At 39.0% G+C, this 25,000-nt stretch overlaps 2 protein-coding genes and 1 pseudogene across 2 annotated transcripts; 2 read left to right on the top strand and 1 right to left on the bottom strand.

Moving 5' to 3' along the window:
• Positions 1–3,156: 3,156 nt before the first annotated feature.
• LOC138057201 (E3 ubiquitin-protein ligase TRIM71-like) lies at positions 3,157–7,280 on the top strand (annotated as a pseudogene).
• A 2,851-nt stretch (positions 7,281–10,131) lies between these two features.
• LOC138057966 (inhibitor of growth protein 3-like) lies at positions 10,132–14,736 on the bottom strand. Its single transcript, XM_068903871.1, has 4 exons — positions 14,558–14,736; positions 13,270–13,402; positions 12,179–12,217; positions 10,132–10,908 (listed from the first exon to the last, which is right to left on the bottom strand). Exons 1-4 carry the CDS (start codon positions 14,668–14,670, stop codon positions 10,756–10,758), a joined length of 438 nt encoding a protein of 145 aa, XP_068759972.1. The 5' UTR covers positions 14,671–14,736; the 3' UTR covers positions 10,132–10,755.
• Positions 14,737–17,280: 2,544 nt separating this feature from the next.
• Positions 17,281–19,525, top strand: LOC138055965 (E3 ubiquitin-protein ligase TRIM71-like). Its single transcript, XM_068901824.1, has 2 exons — positions 17,281–18,642; positions 19,178–19,525. The coding sequence occupies exons 1-2, from the start codon at positions 17,281–17,283 to the stop codon at positions 19,523–19,525; spliced, it is 1,710 nt and encodes a 569-aa protein (XP_068757925.1).
• The last annotated feature ends 5,475 nt before the right edge of the window (positions 19,526–25,000 follow it).

Raw genomic sequence — 25,000 nt, 5'->3', positions numbered from 1 at the left:
GTGAAAACAGCTTTTTCCCAACTGTCTCAAAGTTAAGCGAGTCGGCAAACTTCAGTAGAATTCTCATTAAATTTAAGCCACCAAAAACCAGGTAGCTTAACCGAGTGGGTCATTAATTTCGACCAATGAGGAGTCGCTTGCGGTTGTCCATCTGACAGGGCTGTCAGATCTGAAATACAGCACGAGTGCTATTTTGAATTTATTTCGTCCACGAAACTTTTGTGGCAAGCGAAGCGAGATGGATAGAGCAAATTTTTCGTTCTGTTATCTTAGAAAGGTCCCAACAAACGACAAATGAAATCGATTTCTTCGTCGGACACAAACAACAGGCATAAAAACAGTAATTATAATACTGTATGAAGGACGTATATACATACGGAAGCCCATAGGGGACGCACCTTTCTCATTAATTCAGCCACATATTACAAAAAGGTGCTCATCTCGAAAAATAAAATGCACTGCAAACAAAAAAAATTCTGAATCGTGACACAAAATACAATCCCGGCCAACTCTGCAAAGAAAATGAATTCGCACACTGCAAAGAAAAAAAATCCCCGGTGTAAACAAAATGTCAACGCACCCACCCAAAAAAAGTCCTTGCACCCTTCAAAGAAATAAACTTTGCAGACGGCAAACAAAATATCTTGGCACACTGCAAACAAAGTATCCTTGCAAACTGCAAACAAAAATTTCTTCGCAAACTGCAAACAAAGGGTACATTCTTTTGGAGGTATCCCGGCTATTCTCATTCAGGATTAGGAATAACATGTACAGAATACACGGAATATCAATTCGCAAAAGAACGCATATTCTGAAAACGGAATACTATTAGCGAAGGTTATCTGGGAAGTATTGTATCTGTGCATGCGCCAATTGCATTGGCCAGTCAAGTGATAAAGGTTTTCCAAGAGTTTGGAACACGAAACGTTGAAATATGGCCAATACCAGTTTTTTTGGCGGTGTTCTCGATTTTTCGGTTTGCTTCATTGGCTAAAAACCTTAAAGGGGAAGATGACGAAGACCTTTTTGTACTTGTCAGTGCTTTGCGTAGTGTGAGTGTGTTCCCGTGTGCTCTTCTTCTTGATGTCGAGTTAAATGAAAAAAGGTTCGTGGTTTTTGCACAAATCAATTAATGCCAACGTCGTCTCATTTGACAGGCAAAGGCACTTTTTTTAATTAACTCAAACTGACAGCTCTTCATGTTCTAGCACCGGTAAAGAAACAGAAGAGAGGCCAGCACACCCGCATAAACAGTAGACATTTTGCATCGCTATTCCATTCAAATTTTTACAACTTTCAAGCCACCTGCGGGCGACCAGCCGGCCGCGTATCATTTTCCGTCAAAACTTTCCCAAAAGAACGCATATTCTACCTATTCGGAGTGAGCCATATTCCGGTAATTCCGTTCATTCTGCTATCGGGAGCAGAATAGTATTCCCTTCATTCCGAAAACGGAATAGGTTCCAAAAATTAAGAACACGAATACCGTCTATTCCGTGTATTCATATTCCGGAATCGTACAAAAAGAACGCGCCCAAAAAACAAAAAGCTAAGAAGTACTGCGCGCGCTAAAACACGCGAAGGACTGGAACCAGCTCCAAAAAAACGAAGGTGTTTGAGCAAACATATCTTGGGATTACTTTTGACAGATAACGTTTTTCATCCTGTGCAATTACTAGCCGGTATTCAAGCATACAACGGCACGAAACAACATACTAGGGATATAGTTTTAAGAAATAGGGGTCACTCTTTAATATGCTACAATAATATAAAATAATATAAGGACTGAAGGTTTTAAAAGCGTTTTTATCACTACAACTTCACTTAATTTTAGATAATTAGATAATTTTAGGCATTTGGACCACGTTTGGTGGTAGTAACAATCCTAGTATTCCAGCTTGCAACTATACATCTCATGACTCTACAAAGCCAGGAAAGAAAGCGGTGAACTTCCATGATCTCAAGCATTATTATTGTTATTGTCGTAATAATAATAATAATGGAAACTTTATTTGTCTTCGAATAATAATAATAATAATAATAATAATAATAATAATAATAAATTTATTATTATTATTATTATTATTATTATTATTAAATACTATTATCATTATTATCATTATTATTAAATTCGAAACCGCCCGTTTCCATGGTAATGGTCCGTGTACTGTAAAATCCCGACCGAACACCAGCCAGTCAGAGTGCTCCATTTAGCCTGAGAATTGCTTCCCATTTCATAATATCGAAGTATTTATTCCTTAGTTTATACCAGTTCTCTGTTATGCAGATTAAAAGAAGCATTATCGAAAGCGTTACACCACGGAGTCTCGGTTTTGTAAAATGTGAAGCTTCTCCTTTGTCCTAATTTGTTAATAAAGCCATTTCTAGTAAGCAAAGCTCCGTGATCTCAGCACCACAACACTTCACAAAGGTCACCTATTTGCCCTCCCTTTATCGCTTTAATTGTGTTATTTTCAAAGCTCGCTGGCTGCCTAAAAGCCAAATTTCTGGGAATCAGAGAACCAAAACAAAACAATCAACAGACTTTTAAAACACATCGCAATGATTGGCTAATGGTCACATGATTCCAAGAACGAGACTTGGAATGTCATAGTCAAAGGCACTCAGTTCGTGAAAGCGTGGAGATTAGCAACATGGATATCCCAAAGTTGCTTTTCAATCTTGGCGAAGAAGCCAGTCAGAGTTCTCTATTTAGCCTGAGAATTGCTTTCCATTTCATAATATTTGTAGTGTATTGATTACTCAGTAATACCACTGCAACAAGGGCATGATCATGATCACCTTATGTGAAACTACTGCATGCTATTCCATGATGTGAAAGTACTGTTACCATGTAGAAGTAGAATAATCTTTGTGTTACAATATAAGATAATCGTTCAGTGAATAAAGGACATTACATAAAAAGCAATGGAAGAGTGTGCGTCTCTTGACTTATGACTACACCACAATATTGAAGTATTTGTTCCTTAGTTTATATCAGTTCTCTGGTTTGCAGATTTAAAAGAAGCATTATCAAAAGCGTTTTACCATGGAATATGGAATACATGGAATATTTAGCTTCTCCTTTGTCCTAATTCGTTCAAAAAGCCATTTCCGTGATCTCAGCCTACAACACTTCAGAAAGGTCACCCACTTGCCCTCCCTTTATCGCTTTATTGTATTATTTTCAAAGCTCGCTGCCTGCATAAAAGCCAAATTTCTGGGAATTAGAGAACCAAATCAAAACAATCAACAGACTTTTAAAACACATCGCAATGATTGGCTAATGGTCACCTGATTCCAAGAAAAGCTAAACATAGAAATCACGAGACTTGGAATGTCATAGTGAAAGGCACTCAGTTCGTGAAAGCGTGGAGATTAGCAACATGGACATCCCAAAGTTGCTTTTCAATCTTCGCGAAGAAGCCTCGTGTCCGGTGTGTCAAGACATCCTTAAAGATCCAAGATACCTTCCATGTTTGCACAGTTTCTGCCTGAACTGTTTGATCAACTGGCATCGAGCAAGTGGTGGAAAAGTTAATCTGAGGTGTCCAAAATGCCAAGGCCGCTGTAGAGTTCCTGAAAGCGGTGATTTGAAAGATCTTCCCACAAGCTTTTTTCTCAGCGGCTTCATCGATGCCCTAGCTATTAAAGAATCTGACAAGACCCAAGTAACATGCGGAAACTGCGATAAGAAAAGCTCTAAAACCTCGTACTGCTTCGAGTGTTGCAAGTTTTATTGTGATGAGTGTTTGATTGGGCACAACATCTGGCGAGGCTACAAAGATCACCGCGTTCTGGCCGTGAAAGATTTTCAAGAAAAAGACTATGAAATATTAGTGAAGCGACCCGTGTTTTGCTCAAGGAAGGGGCACGAGAAAGAAGAGCTCAAGTTTTTCTGCAAGATTTGTCCCGAAAACTCAGTTTGTCAGACTTGTGTCATTTTAGATCACGCAGGACACAAAGTAACATTAATCCAAGAGGAAGCCGAAACTCAAAAGGACGAGTTAGCAGGTCTAACTGAAACGCCGAAAAAAACCTTGAAAGCAAAGATGAAGATGATTACTGAAATTGACGAGGAGTACGCTCAGCTTGTTCAACGAAGCGAAGACATGCTAAGAGACGTCGATATTTTTGTTGATAACTTAATAAGCAGACTTCAAGAGGAAAGGCAAAATATCAAGGCAGAAGTGGAAAACGAAACCAAGAAATCATTGGAGAGTCTAACGACCAAAAAAACCGTTATTCAGGAGGAACTAAAGAAGATCGAATTAGCGCTGGAAAAAGCTGAGAAACTTCTAACACAAAGCACAGACGCCGAGGTGGTTCAGCTAAAGAAACCATTGCAAACCATTCTAGAACGTGCAGGACAATTCGAGCCAGTTGAGCGCGACCCTGAAAACCTGTCTGAAATATTTTTCGAGGAAAATAACAAGATTATGGACACAATTAACAGCGAGGGCATTGGTCTTTTGAAATTTCGCAGCACAACTAATGCAAAGGAATCTGTTGCCGAAGGCAAAGGACTTTATGATGGAACTGTTGGGCATGAAGCTCAATTCAATTTAACGACAAGAAACACGGCTGCCGAACAATGTTATAATAAGAAAGACAATGTAATGGTAGACTTGAGAGACGAGCGAGGGCAGGAAGGCATAACCACATTTCTTGTTAATGATAACAAAAACGGGACCTACAAAATCAGCTATTTTCGTACATTTGAAGGTAAATGCAATGTGTCAGTTAAGGTAAACGGGCAACATATTCCCGGTAGCCCTTTTTCTGTTTTTATTAAATCTTTCAATGTCAAACCAGTTCTATCTTTTGGAAAACAAGGTTCGAATGATGGAATGTTTAGTTATCCTTGGGGGGTAGCAGTAAATTCCAGGGATGAAATTGCAGTCACTTCCCGGCACAAGGTGCAGATATTTGACTGTAAGGGCAATTTTCTGAGATCCTTTGGTCGTCAGGGTAGCGACAAGGGACAGTTTCAATACCCTAAAGGAATAGCTTTTGGTAAAGATAGGAATATTTATGTTGCAGACTGCAACAACCATCGAATCCAAATTTTTAACGAGGAGGGGAGGTACATGAGTATGTTTGGTGGGGAAGGAAACCTTGATAGCCAGCTCAACAAATCCTTCGGGTTTATCATTGGATTCCAATGACAATATTATTGTTAGTGATCGGGGAAACAAATTCATTAAGATCTTTTCCCCTGATGGAAAGTTCCTAACAAAGATAGGTGGACCCAGTGCTCTTAGTGCTCCTGTTCATTGTGTTCAGTCTGGTGATTATCTCATTGTGTCAGACTGGGGTGATCACAGTGTGAAAGTATTCACCCGGGAGGGGTACTATAAGTGTCAGTTTGGCACAAGAGGGAGGGGGAATGGAGAGTTCATGCATCCCTATTGTTTGTCAGTGACTAAATCAGGACATGTACTTGTCTGTGATCCAAATAATCACAGAGTGCAAGTCTTTGAACTGAATGGTAAGTTTGTTGGTAAGTTTGGAAAATACGGCAGCAACTTAGGAGAGTTTGAGTATCCAGTATCAGTAGCACTCCTCAGTAATGGCCAAATTGTTGTGTCTGACTGTTGGAATCATCGCATTCAAATATTTGATGAACCTTGAGCAGACACTTGCTAAAACCCAAGTAACAATAATCTATTATCTAAAGGAAGTTTGATTTTTAGCTTTCATGAACCCTTTTGCTTGTAATTTGTTGAACTGTTTATGTATTTTTAAAGCGTTTCACTTATAATGAATATTCTACCGCTTTGTACCTGAGATTGATTTCTGTAAAAGGGAGCAGAAGGTATATTTTTTGTATTTTGCATTGAAATTGATCTTTTAGGAAATCTACCTGTAAGAAAGCATGAATTTTTAGCAGGATGAATAGCCCACTTTCGATATATTAAAATTCAGTCCTAAACAAAACGCATCATCTCGTGGCCCGGGGAACAAACTCATACAAATCCTTATAATTATTCCCCAGAGCCTCGAAATGATGCCTTTTGTTTAGTATTGATTTTTAATATATCGAAATTGGTCTTTTATATTGCCCAGTGAGTTCCGGTGTAGTTATCATTAACTGAGCTATGAGTGATTAAAGTGTTTGACTTTAAGTGAGTAGTTTTCTTCAAGCTTTGATTTAATTAAGGAAATAATGCAGTTCACTTTTAAGAACGCTTTTATCATTTATATTCAACATTTTCGTAATAACCGCCTCTAAAAAAAAAAAAACTGTTTCGTATATTTTAGTGTATATAAGCAAGTATGTACAATTTTTACTTAAAATAGGTTTGATATAAAAAAAAAAAGTACTGTGGAATCTTAGATTATTATATGGCTCTGTCTCACGAGGACTGGGAACTACAAAATTCACGAATTTGATTGGCTAAAATCGATATTGACCGCGGTCTAGATTTTTCCATCTAGACCGGCATCTAGACAGTAATGTTCTGCTGTGAAAAGATGCAAACTAAAATGCAAAAATATTGAATATTTTCTTCTACCAATATGTATTTATGGAAGTGCTTAACAGCATGATGACAAAAGAGAGGATGACGAGCAAACTTTGACAGAATTAAGTTAAGCTCATCGCCACTCATCGCCGTTCGCAAGCAAAATGTCAGTTAGTACAAACCAGTTACATTAAACGAATTAAATTGTTCTTGTTTGCAATATAATAAACACCTTATTAACCCAGCTAGGTCGGTCTGTATGGGAGAATCTTGACCTCGGTCGCTGGTACAGACCTCACTGCGTTCGGTCTGTACTGGCGACCTCAGTCAAGATTCTCCCATACAGACCTCCCGCTCGGTTAGTAAAAACTAAGTTAGTTCCGGTGTAGTTATCATTAACTGAGCCATGACTGATTTGAGTGTTTGACTTTAAGCGAGTAGTTTTTTTCAAGCTTTGATTTGATTAAGGAAATAATGCAGTTCACTTTTAAGAACGCTTTTATCATTTATATTCAACATTTTCGTAATAACCGCTTGCGTGACAGCAAATAAATGTAGATATAACGTTTTAGCTCTCAGTGTTTAAAAAAAAAACTGTTTCGTATATTTTAGTGTATATAAGCAAGTATGTACCCTTGTTACTTAATAATAGGTTTGATATCATAAGAAATGTACTGTGAAATCATTCTGCAGAAGCAATATGGTAGCTTTAGTAAGTATATTATCTTTATAATGATATTCAAGTGCTGTGAACCTTGTGATTGAAGGGTAGAAGAAATGGAAATAAAGGTTTCATGTGAATATGTTTGTATACTTTAGTGGTCTGTGTTTATTTCCGTGGGGCTTGGGGTGTAGGGTGGGTGTTGGTAGGGATAGTTTCTGGGGGGAGGTGACAGTAAATCTTCTTTTGCGAAATGAGGGCTCGTTGGCTTTCTACAGAGCGTCTTTATAACTGTAAGTTGGAATCATTCGTAAGGCACGCCTTTGCTGACACTCTAGTTCATCCGAAAAGGATGCTGGCAACCCGTTGCGAAAACCTTTAAGGTGGGCAGACACGAGGGGTCATGTTGCAGGGACATGTTCAATCCAGCGACAAAAAGGCGTCTAGTACACACTAATCGTGTAGCGGGGACTTATTTGCTCTCACCGTATCAAGGCTCAAGTGAACGGTTGACCAGCCGTGTCAAAATTCGTTGTACGCAAGCCTCTAAGGATTTTGAAAATTTGAATAGTTTTCGCTGTTTCTAAACAATGGGTACTCGCTGGACCTTGAAACTTGGTCAAGGAGAAGTAAATTTATCCGTGTGGCCAACACTGGAGTTTGAGCTTGACTGATGCCGGAGAAGTGTCATATTATCGGCCAGATGTGAGGTAAGCTAGAAATTAGTTGCCAGCCTTTCCTTTATTTAGGTACGAGTGACAACCCGAGATTTTGAGAAGTCGCTTAAATCGCATTCAATCAGGCAAGTAACCACACAAAGAGTGAGAAATTCACCACGACAATAAAGTCACTGCTTACAAGCCAGAAGGCCCATAAGGCCGGCGCTTATCTCCGGTTTTCGTGGCATGAAGCGACTAGGAGCCATACTCTCCCCTGGATGGGATGCTAGTCCATCGCAGGGCTACCCCCGGCATTACGCCGGTACCCATTTATACACCTGGGTCCGTGAGAGTCAGGAAAGTGTCTTGTCCAAGAACACAACTCAATGTCTCCGGCCAGGCCCCGAACCCGGACCACTCGATCCGGTGGCGAGCGCACTAACCATGAGGCCACCATGGCTTTTTTATTGAGAACTTTTGCGGGTAAATATCTTATTCAGTTTGTTATCGAGATTCCCATACAAATCCTTATAATCTTTTTACCCTCCGAGTTTTGGCCGCCTGTGGACTAGCATTCTGACCCGTAAACTGACTTGGTGGAAAGTCTTGGAGAAAAGCTTCAAAATGATAACAACGGTGACAGGGTATTCAGCAGTAACTCCGCCAGCCTCTTTTTCTGTTCGACGCTTGGTCTTACCGCAAAGCATATATAGCGAACAGCTGATAAAGACACTTGCTGCTCGCGTACTTTTCACTAACGGACAAATGATAACCGGCTGATCCTGGCATACTATGGTTACTTACACTTCAGAGTTTCACACACAAGAGCATATAATTTTTCTTCTTAGGAAAGTGGCTACCAATGGCCAAGGGCTTTGGGGTTCCACGTTTCTTCAGCACTTTGTCGATGATATTTGCGGCCCACGAATACAATGCCGCCATTTTGAATAGGGAAGCAACTGAACAGTACAGTTTGTGAACTCACATTCTTTCCCTCCCCTCCCTTGAGCCGCTACGCAGGCTGTTTGAAACCAAACGGGAAAAGAACATTCAAAAACCCAGTCAACTCCACAATTGGGGAAAAACAGGAAAACACAACCTCGAACGCCAAGGGAATGCGACATTTTCATCCAAATATTTGGTCATCACAGTCATTATTGCAGGACTATTTTGCAGGGAAGGCGCAGTGGTGTCAGAGCACTCGCCTCCCAGAATGTGGCCCGTGCTTCGATTCCCAGATCCGAGGTCAAATGTGGGTAGATTTTGTTGGTTCTCTACTCTGCTTCGAGAGGTTTTCGTCTCCTTAAAAAACAATATGATTTGATATGTATTAATTTGTTCATTCGTGCACAACCGAACAAGCTATTCAGCTTTAAAGATCGTGTGAAAATAAAGTTCCATTATTATTATTATTATTCGTATTATTATTATTATTCTTATTATTATTATTATTATTAGTAGTAGTAGTAGTAGTAGTAGTAGTAGTAGTAGTAGTAGTAGTAGTAGTAGTAGTAGTAGTAGTAGTAGTCGTAGTAGTCGTAGTAGTAGTAGTAGTAGTGGTAGTAGTAGTATTGTTAACCCTCACAAGTAGCCCCTGGGCTTCGATTTGCAAGCCTTCACAAACATTAGTACTTTTGGGTTTTGCCATCCAGCAAATTTTGCAGCAGGTACAAAACACAGGTCACCGTTTTACCAATACAGAAAGTATCCCGAACATTCATTAAAGCTAACCTTGGGTCTACTGATTACGCCTGAACAAAAGTTTTTAGGCCCAATGTTAGCACTGGTAAATGGTTAGGGTTTTTTGAGTGTTGGTAAAACAATGACCTGTGTTTTGTATCTGCCCCAAATTTGGTTATGTCGTGCATTCAACATTGCTTGTTAACTTGAAACATCCCTAACGCTATCATTCGCTATTCCCTAAGGAAACAGGGGAAAAGCCACTCTTTCTTCATGAGTCTTGGCCTAAGCGAAAAATACCATAATACTCTTTACTTGCTCCCTTACCCCAACCTTCCCCCCCCCCCCCCCCACCCCACCCCCAATTTTGAATATGCATTGTTTCTGTTTTCTCTTGCATTATTTTTTTTTCTCTTAGGACCCTTTATGTCCAACGACCCAGGAGACAATGCTTATGAAAAATTGGGGGAACAAACATACAATATTATGGTATTTTTCGACTCGGCAAAATGTTTTTTCCCTGTTAATCCGCTCCAGACCCTGAGGCATCGTCGTCATTGGATCGTGCACGTTCGTTTGGGAGTCGGAATCCAAAGAATTGCTCATAACGACTCCAGTGTTGAATAAGTCCCAACATTATGTTTACCCTGTAGATTACAGCCAATTGATCATCAACGCAGAGCTTATAACAGGATGAATAAAACTTAGCCCAGAAAAAGATACAGCACACAAAGAATCGTGACATATTTAACATCAGATCAAAATAACTATTCTTTTAGTCACTAGATACGCTGTCACAAACATTTTTAAATTCTTGTTTTTACAAGACGGCTTTTGCTATTTCTTAAACATTCAAAAGTGTGACTAGAACAATTGTCTGTATTTTGCTTTTGAGCTCTTTTCTTCGTGGTCGTTGCAGTTTTTATGTTACGTGACACCCATCAGTCAAGCACTCCTGTATGGACAACAAAGCTTGGTCACGAAGTCATGCCAATTTGGTCACGCAATTTTCTCCTGAAGGAAGGTGTGCTACGCCCATTGGTACCTAACACACTTGGAAATGGTCAATCCACGTGCAATGTTCGACAAAGGACAACTGCCAGGGTCAAAAAACGATTAGTTGTGTAGGCGGTTCCACGGACCGCTTATGCAAGACGCAAGAATTGTGACTACAGATTTTGGAGATGGTAAGGCGACACGCCCTACGAAGACAACTGTCAACTAATGTGATTTAATACGCCGGGGATGGACATCCAAAAGCTTGGTCTCGTTGAACCAAAAATGGTCTTCAGCAATAATTGTTCCAAAACGTTTTGAAAATCATTTGTGTCGGCCTCCTCTTCTCTGTTGTTTCATTTGATTTTGGCACTGCGGACAAAACCATTTTCCCTTCGGAGCGTCTGTTAATCCAACACAGCCATAATGAAACCATTCTATAGGACTGAAAAAGACCAGAACGGAAAGTTAGCGTTCAAATTACTGTCAAGATTTAAACAAACAATGTCACAGAGAGGAAAATTAAGGAGAGGCGTTGATTGAAATTCGTGAACTTAAAAAGCTTGGCTACTGATTGTTCTTTAAAATTGGTCTCCCTTTGTCTTTGGACTACATACACATGTAAATGTGACAGTGCACAATGCGTTACAACGGCTGAGACTAGGTTTACACTAGAGGAAATTGTTCCGGATTCGTTAATGTTTCCGGATTCATCAAAGTTAGAGTATTCGGATTCGTAAGCGTTTACACTGAAAGGATATTCGGATTCCTGACCGTTTACACACAACGACAACTCCGGGAACATTTGTGATGGAATGGTTACCAAGGGGTCTAAGATTTTCACAAAGTTCCATGAAGGTAGGCTGGCTACCGTGGCATTATCCATCATATTGTCCCACCAGGCACTTGTTTGACCTTGCCTAACCCAAAACCGTCTCGGTCTTCGATCCTGCCATCTACGTCATTGGCGAAGAAGTGTGGCTGACGTTAAACTTCCTTGCGATAATAATTTGCGTTTCCTCAGAAATATTGCCGTACACATAATAAAATTTATCGCCTGAACCTGCAATAGGATTAGGCAACCGGAGACCGTAAGCAATGTTAGCACCAGATCCTCCATTTTGGTTTTACCGCAAACTCAAAAGATCGCAGGCGGATAAAATATCCGGATTCGAGATCAAAATCGTTTACACGACAAAACTTTCCGGATTCAAAAGTTTTCGGATTCAAAGTTCCCACTTTAGATTCCGGATTCAAAATCTCCGGAGACACGACCAAACCGCGAAGGTTTTATGTCCGATTCGTCCACTTTTGTGTAAACGGCAAAACTAATCCGGTACTAAAACGTTCCGGATTCATCACGAATCCGGAACAATTTCCTCTGGTGTAAACCTAGTCTTGGGGCAACGCAGACGTGTTCATTCGCTCATGTTAAATCTAAGAATAAATGGACTATCCGAGTATCCCTTTCCATAACCTTTATTTTCCCTTGATTTTGGCTTCTCCGTCATGACATGAAACGAATGATTCCTTGTTTCTTTTCTAAAGAGAATTCTTTGGAAAAGGAATGAAAAACTATGTTTGAACGACAAATTGTTCACACCAACGATGACCTTGAAAATTCTGAGTATATTTTATCACTTCCACCCTTCGCCACTTTTCTGAATCATAACAACAAACTGGCTCCTTTTATTACCAAAAAAATATTCATTTACCTCTGGATTATCGCATCCAACCATTTCACCATAATATATCTGAAAAGAAAATCCAGACAGACCACTGTTAGTACTTACACAAAACTCATCATCATCAAACTTAATCACAGAATCTTTTTTACCAAGAATGGATTTTCCAACGAGCCATGTATAGTCACTAAGGCATAGAATAACCTAATAAATACCGACCACTATGCTAAAAAAACGTTTAAATAACCATAACATATCCTATACGTCCAATTAATTATGGAAGTATCAAAACTATTTAGACCAGTGGCCTGCTTAGCCTCGACGACTAACGGATTGCTCTGAGTGGCATTACCCCTATAATTTATCTCTTTATGAGGGCACTGATGTACCATAGTGTTGAATTAGATTCCTAAATACAAGCAACACAGGTGTTGGAGCGGGTACTGTATCATATTGTAAGATAAGTTGCACATATTAAAGAGGAACTTGATTCTACTTTCCGCAATGTTATTGGGCTTTTACTTCAAGTAACGAAGGCAAAACAAGACGAATAAAACCCATTGAACACTACCAAGCCAATATACACTAACTCCCAAACAACAGTTACGCTATTACATCCATTAGGTTGGTATTCCTGTAGGATTACACGAGCTTCGGCTCTCAGCATCATCGTACTAGGGGCTTGGAAGTCGAGGTTTTTAGTGCGCATGTTCGTTTCCAATCAACGGTTGCTATCATGAACACTTTTTGTTGTTTGCCTTGTTTTAGGTTCGAACTGTACCCAGACTAACTCGCAAAAATCTTGCAAGCAATTTGATCGCAATGACTTCACTATTAAGGATGGCTTTTCTCGGCAAAGAGCGTACGCAGGAGTAACATATACAGATGCATGAACTTCTATTGTAGTTGATTAGTGTCCTTTGTCCTACCAAAAGTTGCAAAGTTGCCAATGTTCAAGTCCGCTGATAATGCTTGTGCTTTCGCTAGTAAAAATCAGCCCCCACCCCAACAGATCTATCCCTGAACCTAATCAAACAGCAAGGGGACACCTTGTGACCTCTATGCAAATGAACATAAGTCGATTTATGTCGACATATCGGACATGTATGTACTGGACTGACCTGATTACAGAGACAGTACCGAGGCTCATTGGGATCGTAAACCCAATCGGGAACAGCAGCGGCTGCCACTGCAGCTTCCTGTTCGGTCACCTGGGCGGAAGCTACAGCTGTAACTTGAGTTGCGCTTTTATTTCTACAGAAATACAGAGTTAGGAAAATACATAGTAAAGAAAAATACCATCGCAGCCATGAGAGCAGCTAAAGCAGTGGCAAAGGGATGAAAAAACAAAGAGAAAAAAAAACCGGGTTTAAACAGCACTGGAGCCATTGACCGTGCGATTGTTCTGCACATTGCTGTATTAATGATCATAAAGCCGTCTTGGAGGTAGGTGGCCGATTGTCGGTTCCATTCTAATTTCGCGTGCGGACAGGTCAGAGTACGAGGGGAATTTGATACACGACTTTCATACATTCTCATGAGACTATTGTCATTGTCAAAATCAATTTTAATCTTAGGGGGTTGCAAGAATTTGCCTGTATTGCTTTCAATTAGGTAAACACATAGGGAAATCAATCGATGACAATCGATTACCTTTAATTAATTGGCATTGATTGGCATCGATGACCAATCGATAATCACACAGAAGTAGTGGTGAACTTCATCGAGTGTCATCGATTGTGGTCAATCACCGATTCCATCGATTGTTCAGGCCCTGAGTGAAATACATGTAGTCGACGCTTTTTGTCAGCTGTCGGTGCTTTTAGGTCATCGCCGCCATGTTGGTGGACGAAAACAAAAGATCTCTCATTAGCTCTTTTTGTTCGTCCACCAGCAAATGTACATTACATTATTGTTATCTGTGTCTTTAGAGATTGGTTGCAAAAGATCTATGGAAACCACTGACAACCATAACCCTGACTCTCTTGTATTGGAGTCCCGTAGAAGCCTGGGTTTTTCCACAACCCAGTAGTTTAAGTAAGAAGCATTACTGAACAAATGCAGAAATCTGAAGAGATTTAAATGCCAGAGTATTTCGTAGTACAGGAAAGCTACAACAAGTTGCAAAAATAGTGGAGACACTTCACCTCCTTGGGGCGTTATTAATTTACCTATTACCTCTCACACCACAGCCCCCCCCCCCTCCCCCTCCGACCACTGTCGCTAGCAAGACACAAAAAAGGTCCCAACCATCAACAGTTAACATTGAAAGGGAGAGAGGGGAAGGGAAGTGGGAAAGGTTTAAATTCTAGATACGGCGGGTATAGGAAGCTAGAAAAAGTGTTTTTTTAATGAAAGTGTCTCAACAATTTTGCAACTTGTACCTTCATAGGCTGATACTGCACTTACTTTTTTTTCTGTTTTGTTGAGGTCGGTGCCACATTGAGAGAGGCTCCCACATCACTTGGTGTAACTGGAATACTAACTGAGTTTACACTAGATGACGTTGAATCAAACGGCATCCCTAAGGAACTACTACCAGGCAAACCATTTAAGCTGTTTGATGGTGCTGGTAAACTGCTTACAGTTCCTCCTGTTGTTACAAATTCAAGACAAAACTACTTTAGTTTCCAAGAGACATTTAGTTACAACACGGAATTTGATGAAATTATGAACTTTTCTGGTTTTACACAGGCATACTCAGGGAAAATCGTCATGCTCCTACAAGGAGGCAACGCCATGACCTTCTGATTTCAAGTCTGGAAGCTCCGCCAGCTGAGTTACAGCTGATGTCAGTTATCATCGGAGCATGAAATTGAGAACTTGATGAACTCGAAACATAAAGCATTTCTACTGCGTCTTGCCGCGGCAAACCTAGGTAAAACCTCCTTGAAATTTCGGAACACCTCGTCTTGGCCGAGGTGAGAACACAGAATCAATCTGCGAAACGTCCACGGTAAAATCTCGGCAAAAGGGTAAATACTTTCGGGCGGAACTTTGTAAAGAATTGTCGGAGCTAATGATTTTAAGGTGTAAGGTTTACGTGACAAAGTGTCTTATAATAATTATTGTTATTATAAGGTTAGAAGATGAGTTTTAGGTCCAATAAATGAATGAAATAAGGATTAATATAAATATTAATGAGCAATATTTATATTCTTCTCTCGTTCCTTTAGACCTTCCTGGTCAATAAAAATACGACTTTGTGCCATTTAGAGCACTTCACAAATACTACAAAACAATGAGTATGTGCAGTTCTGCTACATTATTCAAATATGCCAACCAAAGGAACAAAAGACCATTTAAATTGTTTCGACAGCCAATGAGGCTCTGGTTGGCACATTAATCACAATAGGTGACGTCAACGATATCTTCGCTATTCGTGTGGACAGGGTCTCAGTTTTGAGAAAGGTAGCCGACAACTATCATACACTGTATCTTTGGACATCGTTGGTTAGATTGTTTCTCAGTTGGCTAAGAGTGAAGAATTTGTGTCAAAAACTTTGAAATAATTTTATCCCGTTAAAAAATTCAACAACAAAATTGGCTCTAATTTTCAGCCAGTAATCTTCTATACTCTTACTTGCATTGATTGTATAGACCCCTTTCAGTTAATTTCCAATCTGGAGGACAAAACAATAAGATTGTTTTGCATCTGAAGGGTTTGTTTCTCTCACGGGAGAGAACAACCATTGTTTTGTCCTCCAGATTGGGAAGTACTGAAATGGGTCTATTTGCTTTCAAGCCAACTCGCGTGAGCTGCAGCATCGCAAACGAAGAGATATTACCGGCAGGTACAAATCACAGGTCACAGGTCATTGTTTTACCAACACAGAAAGTATCCTAAACATTCATAAAAGCTAACCTTAGGCCTAAAAACTTTTGTTTCGGCCTAATTAGGCCTAAGATTTTAGCTTTTATGAATGTTTAGGATATTTTCTGTATTGGTAAAGGGGTAACCTGTGACCTGTGACCTGTGTTTTGTACCTGCCGGAGATAATACACTTCGAATCCACTGCAAACAAAGTATCCTTGCAAACTGCAAACAAAAGTTTCTTCGCAAACTGTAAACATATAAAACCACACACTCCGTACTGCGCGCGCAAGAACATGCGAAGGACTGGAAACGGCTCCAACAAACATGTTTGTGGAAATCGAAGGTGTTGGAGCAAACATATCTTGGGATTACTTTTGACAGATAACGGTTTTCATTCTGAGCGATTATTAGTCGGCATTTTATTTCAGCTTCAAGCATACCGTACAACGGCACGGAACAACCTACTAGGAATAGAGTTTTAAGAAATAGGGGTCACTCTTTCATTATGCTACAATAATATAAAATAATATAAGAAATGAACAATTTAAAAGTGTTTTGACCAATAGAACTTTCATTAATTTTAGATACTTAGATAAATTTTAGACATTTTTAAAGTGAACATGTTTGTTCTTCAGTAATATTTTTATTGTGTTCGATAAAGACTATTATTATTATCATTATTATTATTATTATTATCATTATCATTATCATTATCATTATTATTATTATTATTATTATTATTATTATTATTATTATTATTATTATTATTATTATTATTATTATAAAATACGAAGCAGGTTGTTTCCATGGTAATGGTCCATACTGTAAAATCCCGACCGAACACCAGCCAGTCAGAGTTCTCTATTTAGCCTGATAATTGCTTTCCATTTCATAATATCGAAGTATTTGTTCCTTAATTTATACCAATTCTCTGGTTTGCAGATTTAAAAGAAGCATTATCGAAAGCGTTATACCACGGAATCTCGGTTTTGTAAAATATTTAGCTTCTCCTTTGTCCTAATTCGTTCAAAAACCCATTTCCGTGATCTCAGCTTACAAAACTTCACAAAGGTCACCTATCTACCCTCCCTTTATCGCTTTAATTGTGTTATTTTCAAAGCTCGCTGGCTGCATAAAAGCCAAATTTCTGGGATTCAGAGAACCAAAACAAAACAATCAACAGACGTTTTTACAACACATCGCAATGATTGGATAATGGTCACCTGACTCCAAGAAAAGCTAAAGATAGAAATCACGAGACTTGGAATAACATAGTCAAAGGCACTCAGTTCGTGAAGGCGTGGAGATTAGCAATATGGATATCCCAAAGTTGCTTTTCAATCTTCGCGAAGAAGCCTCGTGTCCGGTATGTCAAGACATCCTTAGAGATCCAAGATACCGTCCATGTTTGCACAGTATCTGTCTGAACTGTTTGATCAACTGGCATCGAGCAAGTGGTGGTCAAGTTGATCTGAGGTGTCCGAAATGCCAAGTCCGTTGTAGACTTCCTGCAAGCGGTGATTTGAAAGATCTTCCCGCAAGCTTTTTTCTCAGCGGCTTCATCGATGCCCTAACTATTAGAGAATCTGACAAGATGCAAGTAACATGCGGAAACTGCGACAAGAAAACCTATAAAACCTCGTATTGTTTCGAGTGTTGCAAGTTTTATTGTGACGAGTGTTTGATTGGGCACAACATCATTCGAAACTACAAAGATCACCGCGTTCTGGCCGTAAAAGATTTTCAAGAAAAAGACTATGAGATAGTAGTGAAACGACCTGTTTTTTGCTCAAGGAAGGGGCACGAGAAAGAAGAGCTCAAGTTTTTCTGTAACATTTGTCCCGAAGACTCAGTTTGTAAAACTTGTTGCATCTTAGATCACGCAGGACACAAAGTGACATTAATCCAAGAGGAAGCCGAAGCTCAAAAGATCGAGTTAGCAGGTCTAACTCAAACACCAAAAAGAACCTTGAAAGCAAAGATAAAGATGGTCACTCAAATTGACGAGGAGTACGCACAGCTTGTTCAACGAAGCGAAGACATGCTAAGAGACGTCGATGTTTTTGTTGATAACTTAATGAGGAGACTCCAAGAGGAAAGGCAAAAGATCAAGTCGGCAGTGGACAACGAAACCAAGAAATCGCTGGAGAGTCTAACGACCAAAAAAACAGCGATTCAGGAGGAAATAAAAAGGATCGAATTAGCGCTGGAAAAAGCTGAGAAACTTTTAACGCGAAGCACAGACGCCGAGGTGGTTCAGCTAAAAAAACCATTGCAAACCATTCTAAAACGGGTAGGACGAGTGCAGCCAGTTGAGCACGACCCTGAAAGCCTGTTTGAATTAGTTTTTGTGGAAAATAACAAGATACTTGAGACAATCAACAGCGGAGGCATCGGTCTTTTATTTCGCAACGCAACTGATGCAAGCGAATCTGTTGCCGAAGGCAAAGGACTTTGTGAAGGAACTGTTGGACGTTACGCTCAATTCAATTTAACGACAAGAAACGCGGCTGCCGAACAGTGTTATAATATGAATGATAATGTAACGGTAGACTTGCGAGACGATCGAGGGCAGGAATGCATAACCACATTTCTTGTTTTTAATGACAACAAAGACGGGGCCTACAAAGTCAGCTATCCACCTACACTTGAAGGTAAATACAAATTGTCAGTTAAGGTAAACGGGCAACATATTCGCGGTAGCCCTTTTTCTGTTTTAATTAAATCTTTCAATGTCAAACCAGTTTTATCTTTTGGAAAACAAGGCTCAAATGATGGAATGTTATTGATCCTTGGGGGGTAGCAGTAAATTCCAGGGATGAAATCGCAGTCACCTCCCAGCACAAGGTACAGATATTTGACTGCAAGGGCAATTTTCTGAGATCCTTTGGTCGTCAGGGTAGCGACAAGGGACAGTTTCAAAACCCTAGAGGAATAGCTTTTGGTAAAAATAGGAATATTTATGTTGCAGACAACAACAACCATCGAATCCAAATTTTTGACGAGGAGGGGAGGTACATGAGTATGTTTGGTGGGAAAGGAAGCCTTGATAGCCAGTTCAAGTATCCTCATGGTTTATCATTGGATTCTAATGGCAATATTATTGTTGCTGATTCCAATAACAAATTCATTAAACTCTTTTCCCTGATGGAAAGTTTCTAACAAAGATAGGTGGACCCAGTTCTCTCAGTGATCCTGTTCATTGTGTTCAGTCTGGTGATTATCTCATTGTGTCAGACTGTGGTGATCACAGTGTGAAAGTCTTTACCCGGGAGGGGGACTATGAGTATCAGTTTGGCAAAACAGGGAAGGGGAATGGAGAATTCAACTTTCCCTATTGTTTGTCAGTGAGTAAATCAGGACATGTATTTGTCTGTGATCATTTTAATCATAGAGTGCAAGTCTTTGATTTGAATGGTCAGTTTGTTTGTAAGTTTGGAAAAGAGGGCAGCAACTTAGGGGAGTTTAAGTATCCAGTATCAGTAGCGCTCCTCAGTAATGGCCAAATTGTTGTGTCTGACAATGAGAATCATCGCATTCAAATATTTGATGAACCTTGAGCAGACACTTGCTAAAAGCAAAGTAACAATAATCCATTATCTAAAGGAAGTTTGATTTTAAGCTTTCATGAACCCTTTCTGCTATGTGATTCGCTTGTAATTGGTTGAACTGTTTCTGTATTTTTGAAGCGTTTCACTTATAATGATTATTGTATCGCTTTGTACCTGAGATTGATTTCTGTAAAAGGGAACAGAAGGTATAACTGTTTTTTTTTTCTTTCATTGAAATTCATCTTCTAAGAATTCTATTTGTAAGAAAACATGAATTTTTAGCAGGATGAATAGATTAAGAAAATAATGCAGTTGACTTTTAAGAACGGTTTTAGCATTTATATTCAACATTTTCGTAATAACCACTCGCGCGACAGCAATTAATTGTAAATAACGTTGTAGCTCTCAACGTTTAAAAAAGAAACTAATTCGTTTACATGTATTCTGATGTATGTAAAGAAAGTATGTACTCTTGTTAGGTAATAATATGTTTGATATCAAAAGAAATGTACTGTGGAATCATTCCGCACAAGCAGTATGGTAGCTATCATAAGTATATTATCTTTATAATGATATACAAATGCTGTGAACCTTAAAAAGTAATTCAAAGTTAGACGAAATGGAAATAAAGGTCTCATGTGAATATGTTTGTATACTTTAGTGGTCTGTGTTATTTCCCTGGGGCTTGGGGTGTAGGGTGGCTGTATGTAGGGATAGGTTCTGGGGGGAGGTAACAGTAAATCTTCTTTTGCAAAATGTGGGTATGTTGGCTTTCTACAGAGAAAGCTGGAATAAAGCTGGAATAATCATTTGTAAGCTGGAATAATCATAAGCTGGAATAATCAAAGCTGGAATAATCATTTGTAAGGCGCGCTTTTGTTGACACTCTAGTTCATCCGAAAAGGATTCTGGGAACCCGTTTCCAAAAGCTTGAGCAGCAAATGTTGACAGTCTCGACTTGAAACTCGATCCGCGATCCTCGATGTTTCGAGAATCGGTGATCGAGTTTCGAGGTTAGAGAGTCGAGAATTGAGAATAGAGTTTTCGAGGGTAAAGTCGAAAAGAAATTTTGAGGTGAAACATGACTTCTCGAAAACGAAATAATGGTGTAGACAAAAGGGCTTGACAAGCGGTCCCCTTTAATTTCTTCACGCTTGCGTCTATATGCTCATTTTTTTAACACATCGCTCATTTTTTATTGACTTCAGCGTTTATAACTGCCGAATTACATGGATACTATTGATAAACCCTAACCCGGATGCTGAAAAATTCTAGAAAACACATTTATCACCAGTCATGGAAGCACACAAACTTTATTTACACTCGAATTTAAGGAAATACATGCTACCATCTCCAAGTTCTAAATAAATACTTAAATCCTAAAATAAAATGAAATTCACCAATAATTACTAGATAGTTAAAGATGAAAAATCAACCGTCATGAAAGGTGAGGCAGCATTAAAAGCCGGAACCGGTAATTGGGAATCCGGAATCCGGAAACCAGAATTATCCACAATCCACGAGAATTACACTAACTTATCCCCTGGATAAGGCCCAAGTCGCACTAGAGGACAAAACTGTTTACTTATGTCAAAAATCTGTCATCACAATGAAAAACCAAGAGCGACCGGTTTGTCCACCGAAGGACAAAATTTGGTCGCAGACGGACAAACTTCAAAGATGCCGTCGACTACCTCTGGAGCAGGCCGAACTGAAACAAATCTTGAAAAACAATAGCGAGGGTGTCTTGATTCGGAAATGATTTGACAGGTGATATGTAGCAGAGTCTCTATGCGATAGACTTCGTAGCCTGCGAGCAGGCCCACCGAAGAGAGAGAGCCTTCTCGCAGGCTATAGACTTCGCGGTAAAATTGAAAACGTTCTCATTTCGCAACAACATGAATCCAGGCGCGGGCGACCAATATTTTCCGTATGAAATGTGGCAACAATCTATCCGATGCCTAGCCCTTACATATTCAACGATCGAGGAACTCCCAGCCCATCTCCTTCTACCACGCGTTCTGACTCGTTGCAAGAATCCTTTCAGTTCAGCGAAGACGGCTCAATGCCCGATCATCCCAAACTTCTTTGCACCGTACATCTTCGTCAGCTGAGAACATTTTGAGATCCCTCGTGTCGCGGTTTGTGGATGGAAACAGCGAGTAAAGGCGGTTTCGCAGGCAATTGAGCGACGCTCACAGCAATGTGTGATGTTTTGTTCACATATTTTGTTCTGAAGTGCGACTGTAGCTTTCCGGACAATTTTTTTGTCACTGGCCGATTTCAAGTCAGATTTGTCCTGAACAAATCCAAAATTGCCCTCTAGTGCGACTTGGCCCTAACTCAATTTGTTTTGCTAGTGTTTATCCGCTGGATCGTGATTTATCCGGTGGATCGCGTTATCCACCTTTTGAACCATCGAGGACTGGTTTCTAATGCCTCTTGATTATCATCAAGTCTTCTTATTGGAAATCCCTGTGAATAAATGATCATAATCGAAATTTTTTTATTGTACATGGTAAAGTTTACATAAAAGTAATAAGTAATAATGTTTGAAATTTATTAAGTAAACAAAGTTGTGTTTTACCATCTTTCCTTCCTTTGATTATGTTCTAGTACTAAGAGTTCATTACCGAAGGGTAAGAATTTGGTATCAGGTTTGTCCCCATCAGCGTCGGAAAAGTGTCTATTTTTAAAAACCAAGTTTTGCCAGAAATAAACAATAAACCAATTTGGCTGAATCAAAACCCTTGAGAGTAAAACGTTTTGTTCCAGGTATCTACATCATCATTTAAATGTGAATGCTATATTATAATGCAAATACAACACACAAAGATACTTAACCCAGGGAGATAATTTGAATGGGTACAACGTTAAGTTAGCCGATTTGGTCTATTGTTTATTTCTGGCAAAACTTGGTTTAAAAATAGACACTTTTCTGACACTGATGGGGAGGCACAAACCTGACACCAGATTCTTACTCTTGGGTAATGGACCCTTTACTATTTAACATAATCAAGGAAATTAAAGACGGTAAAACAAAACTTTGTTTATTTATTACAGTTCAAACATTATTACTTTCACGTAAATGTGACCATGTGCAATAAACAAATTTCGATTATGATCATTTATTTACGAGGATTCCCAATTGGAAGACTTGATGATAAACAAGATGCACTACAAACCAGTCCTCGATTGTTCAAAAGGTGGATAACCCTATCCACCGGATAAATCACTATCCAGCGGATTAACACTAGCAAAACAAATTGAGACATCCATTGAATAAGTTAATGTAATTATCGCGAATTGTGCATAATTCTGGTTTCTGGTTTCCGGAATCCGGATTCCAGTTAAGGATTCTGGATTCCTGCCTTTAGTGCTGCCCCGCAAGGTGCAGCAGTCAGTACCAAATTTCATTTTAAAAATTGCAGACTTAAATTTACTTAAATTAATTAATTCCTGGATTGTACTAATATCGTTTGCAAGAGAATTCCGTAACTTACTAACGCAATGTAACAAGGAATGAAGACCACAACTCGTGGTATTTGCTCCAGGCGCTATAAGGAAGTTATCTCCCCGAAAATTAATGCTATATTTCGGGATGTGAATAACTTAGAAATATATTTGGGAGCCAGCCCATGTAAAGCCTTATATACAAGAATTAAAATATAATAAATTTTTCTACTATAAAAAGTGGGATAATTTATGCGCTCCAGCAAGTCATCATATGTACTATTATTATATGACATCATTATAGATAAAGCGCAAGGCGCGTTCATTAAGGTGGCTCAAACCAATTTCAACACTTTTCCAGAGACCTTGTTATTATAAGAATTCACCCTACAACACTTTATCACGTGACAGTAATGTTATGGTATTTTGTGAAATATTGATTATTGCTGAACTAGATGCAGTCATTTTTGTGACGTAACAAGTTACCATGACAACAGGAAAGCCTTGCAAAAACACTATTTTGGTTTTAGTTGCTCATATCTGAAAAACAAACTGGGTGAACCCAAGTTTTCATTGCACAAAAGTGATCAGCAGGTCAAGGAAAAACTTTCTGCAAATTAAAAAAAAAATTTGTGGAGCGGAATCAGAGCTCCCTTAAATTTTCAATCATCTAAGGTGGGTCTGAATCCACTCCACATAATTTTTTTTAAGCTTTCTAGAAAGTTTCATTATGGCATGCTGATTATGGCATTTCAGAAATAAAAAATAGGGGTCAGTAAGTTCGTTTTTTTGAGATATGAGCAGCTATAGCTAAAATATGGGTGTATTTGCAGGGCTTTCCTGTTACCTCGGTTACTTGTTACGTCACAAAAAATACAGAATCTTTTTCAGCAATAATTGGTGTTTGATATGGTACCATAACATTGCTGTTAAGTGATAGTGTTGTAGTGTCAATCCTTCTAATAAGAACGTTCCTTCAAGCGTTGAAATTGGTATGAACCACCTTACGTTTTTCCAATTTGTTTCAATTACGCCTACCACAGTGATGGCACACAATAGAACAATAGTCTCAGTGAGGTAAAGGATAAAGATTATATATAATCTGATTTTAGCATGTGTCAATTATTTCTTATGCTTTTGCAAGATCCGAACCTGGTTACCAACCTTACGTGCAATATCCGCTATATCACGGCTTATCAAAATTTAAATCCTTATCAAGAGTTACACCTAAAAGTTTAACATCCTCAGCAAGACTAATCTCCTCACTACATAGTCCTACACTTGTCTGAATTCACCACGAGGCCATTGGAGCAGAACCAGGAATTGAGGCAGCAAGAAAATCAGTCTGCAGATGCCCATGTAATAGCCCGTTTCACGGTTAGTTTTCTCATTTGCATTACAATATAATCTAGCACGTATATGAGGCAATTTCGGGCTATTTTGTAGTTTTAACCCGATATTGCCTCGCATCCACGTTAGATTATATTGTAAGGTAAATGAGAGAAACTAACCGTAAAAAGGGCTATTGGGAGACATCATTACTTATATTAAATATTTGTGTATCATCAGCTATGAACTAATCTTGGACTGAAGTCCAGTTAGTAACAAATCATTAAGGAAAATATTAAAAAGAAGAGGGCTTAATACAGACTCTTGTGGAATACCTCTTAAAAGGCTTTTTGTTTAATATGAATATATGATGCAGCAGATAACCTAGTAACCTTTGTGGCTGTCTTAGTTGATGTTTTTAAAAGAATCCGCCTTACAAGAAGGGGTTTCTCTCTACTAATTAAAACATTCATTAATCAGTAGGTAGTTATGGGGAATAGTGTGTGTGTGGATGGTGAGTTAAGGGAAAATCATAGACAAAAGTTATGGTTAGTCTGTAAAATGAGGTGGAGATGTTCACAAAGCAAACTCTCAACCCCAAAATAAGGTTAACAAATGAAACAAACTGTGAAATTAAAAAAGTAATCTCAGAAACAGTCAGATAGTACATGAACGAAAAACTAAAAACACATAATTTTGTCT

This window comes from Montipora capricornis, chromosome 7, assembly GCF_036669925.1.
Source record: "Montipora capricornis isolate CH-2021 chromosome 7, ASM3666992v2, whole genome shotgun sequence".
Classification (NCBI taxonomy): Eukaryota; Metazoa; Cnidaria; class Anthozoa; order Scleractinia; family Acroporidae; genus Montipora; species Montipora capricornis.
The sequence above is the reverse complement of the archived record's forward strand: the minus strand, read 5'-3'. Positions and strand labels throughout refer to the sequence as shown.

Excerpts from the sequence above, each read along its gene's own strand:
- LOC138057966 (XM_068903871.1), bottom strand. The coding sequence starts at position 14,670 with ATGCCGTTTGATTCAACGTCATCTAGTGTAAACTCAGTTAGTATTCCA. Across the intron at positions 13,403-14,557 it reads TCAACAAAACAGAAAAAAAA|AAATAAAAGCGCAACTCAAG; the intron begins GTAAGTGCAGTA and ends GTATTTCTGTAG. Across the intron at positions 12,218-13,269 it reads GGTACTGTCTCTGTAATCAG|ATATATTATGGTGAAATGGT; the intron begins GTCAGTCCAGTA and ends TTTTCTTTTCAG.
- LOC138055965 (XM_068901824.1), top strand. The coding sequence starts at position 17,281 with ATGGATATCCCAAAGTTGCTTTTCAATCTTCGCGAAGAAGCCTCGTGT. Across the intron at positions 18,643-19,177 it reads AATACAAATTGTCAGTTAAG|TCTGGTGATTATCTCATTGT; the intron begins GTAAACGGGCAA and ends CATTGTGTTCAG.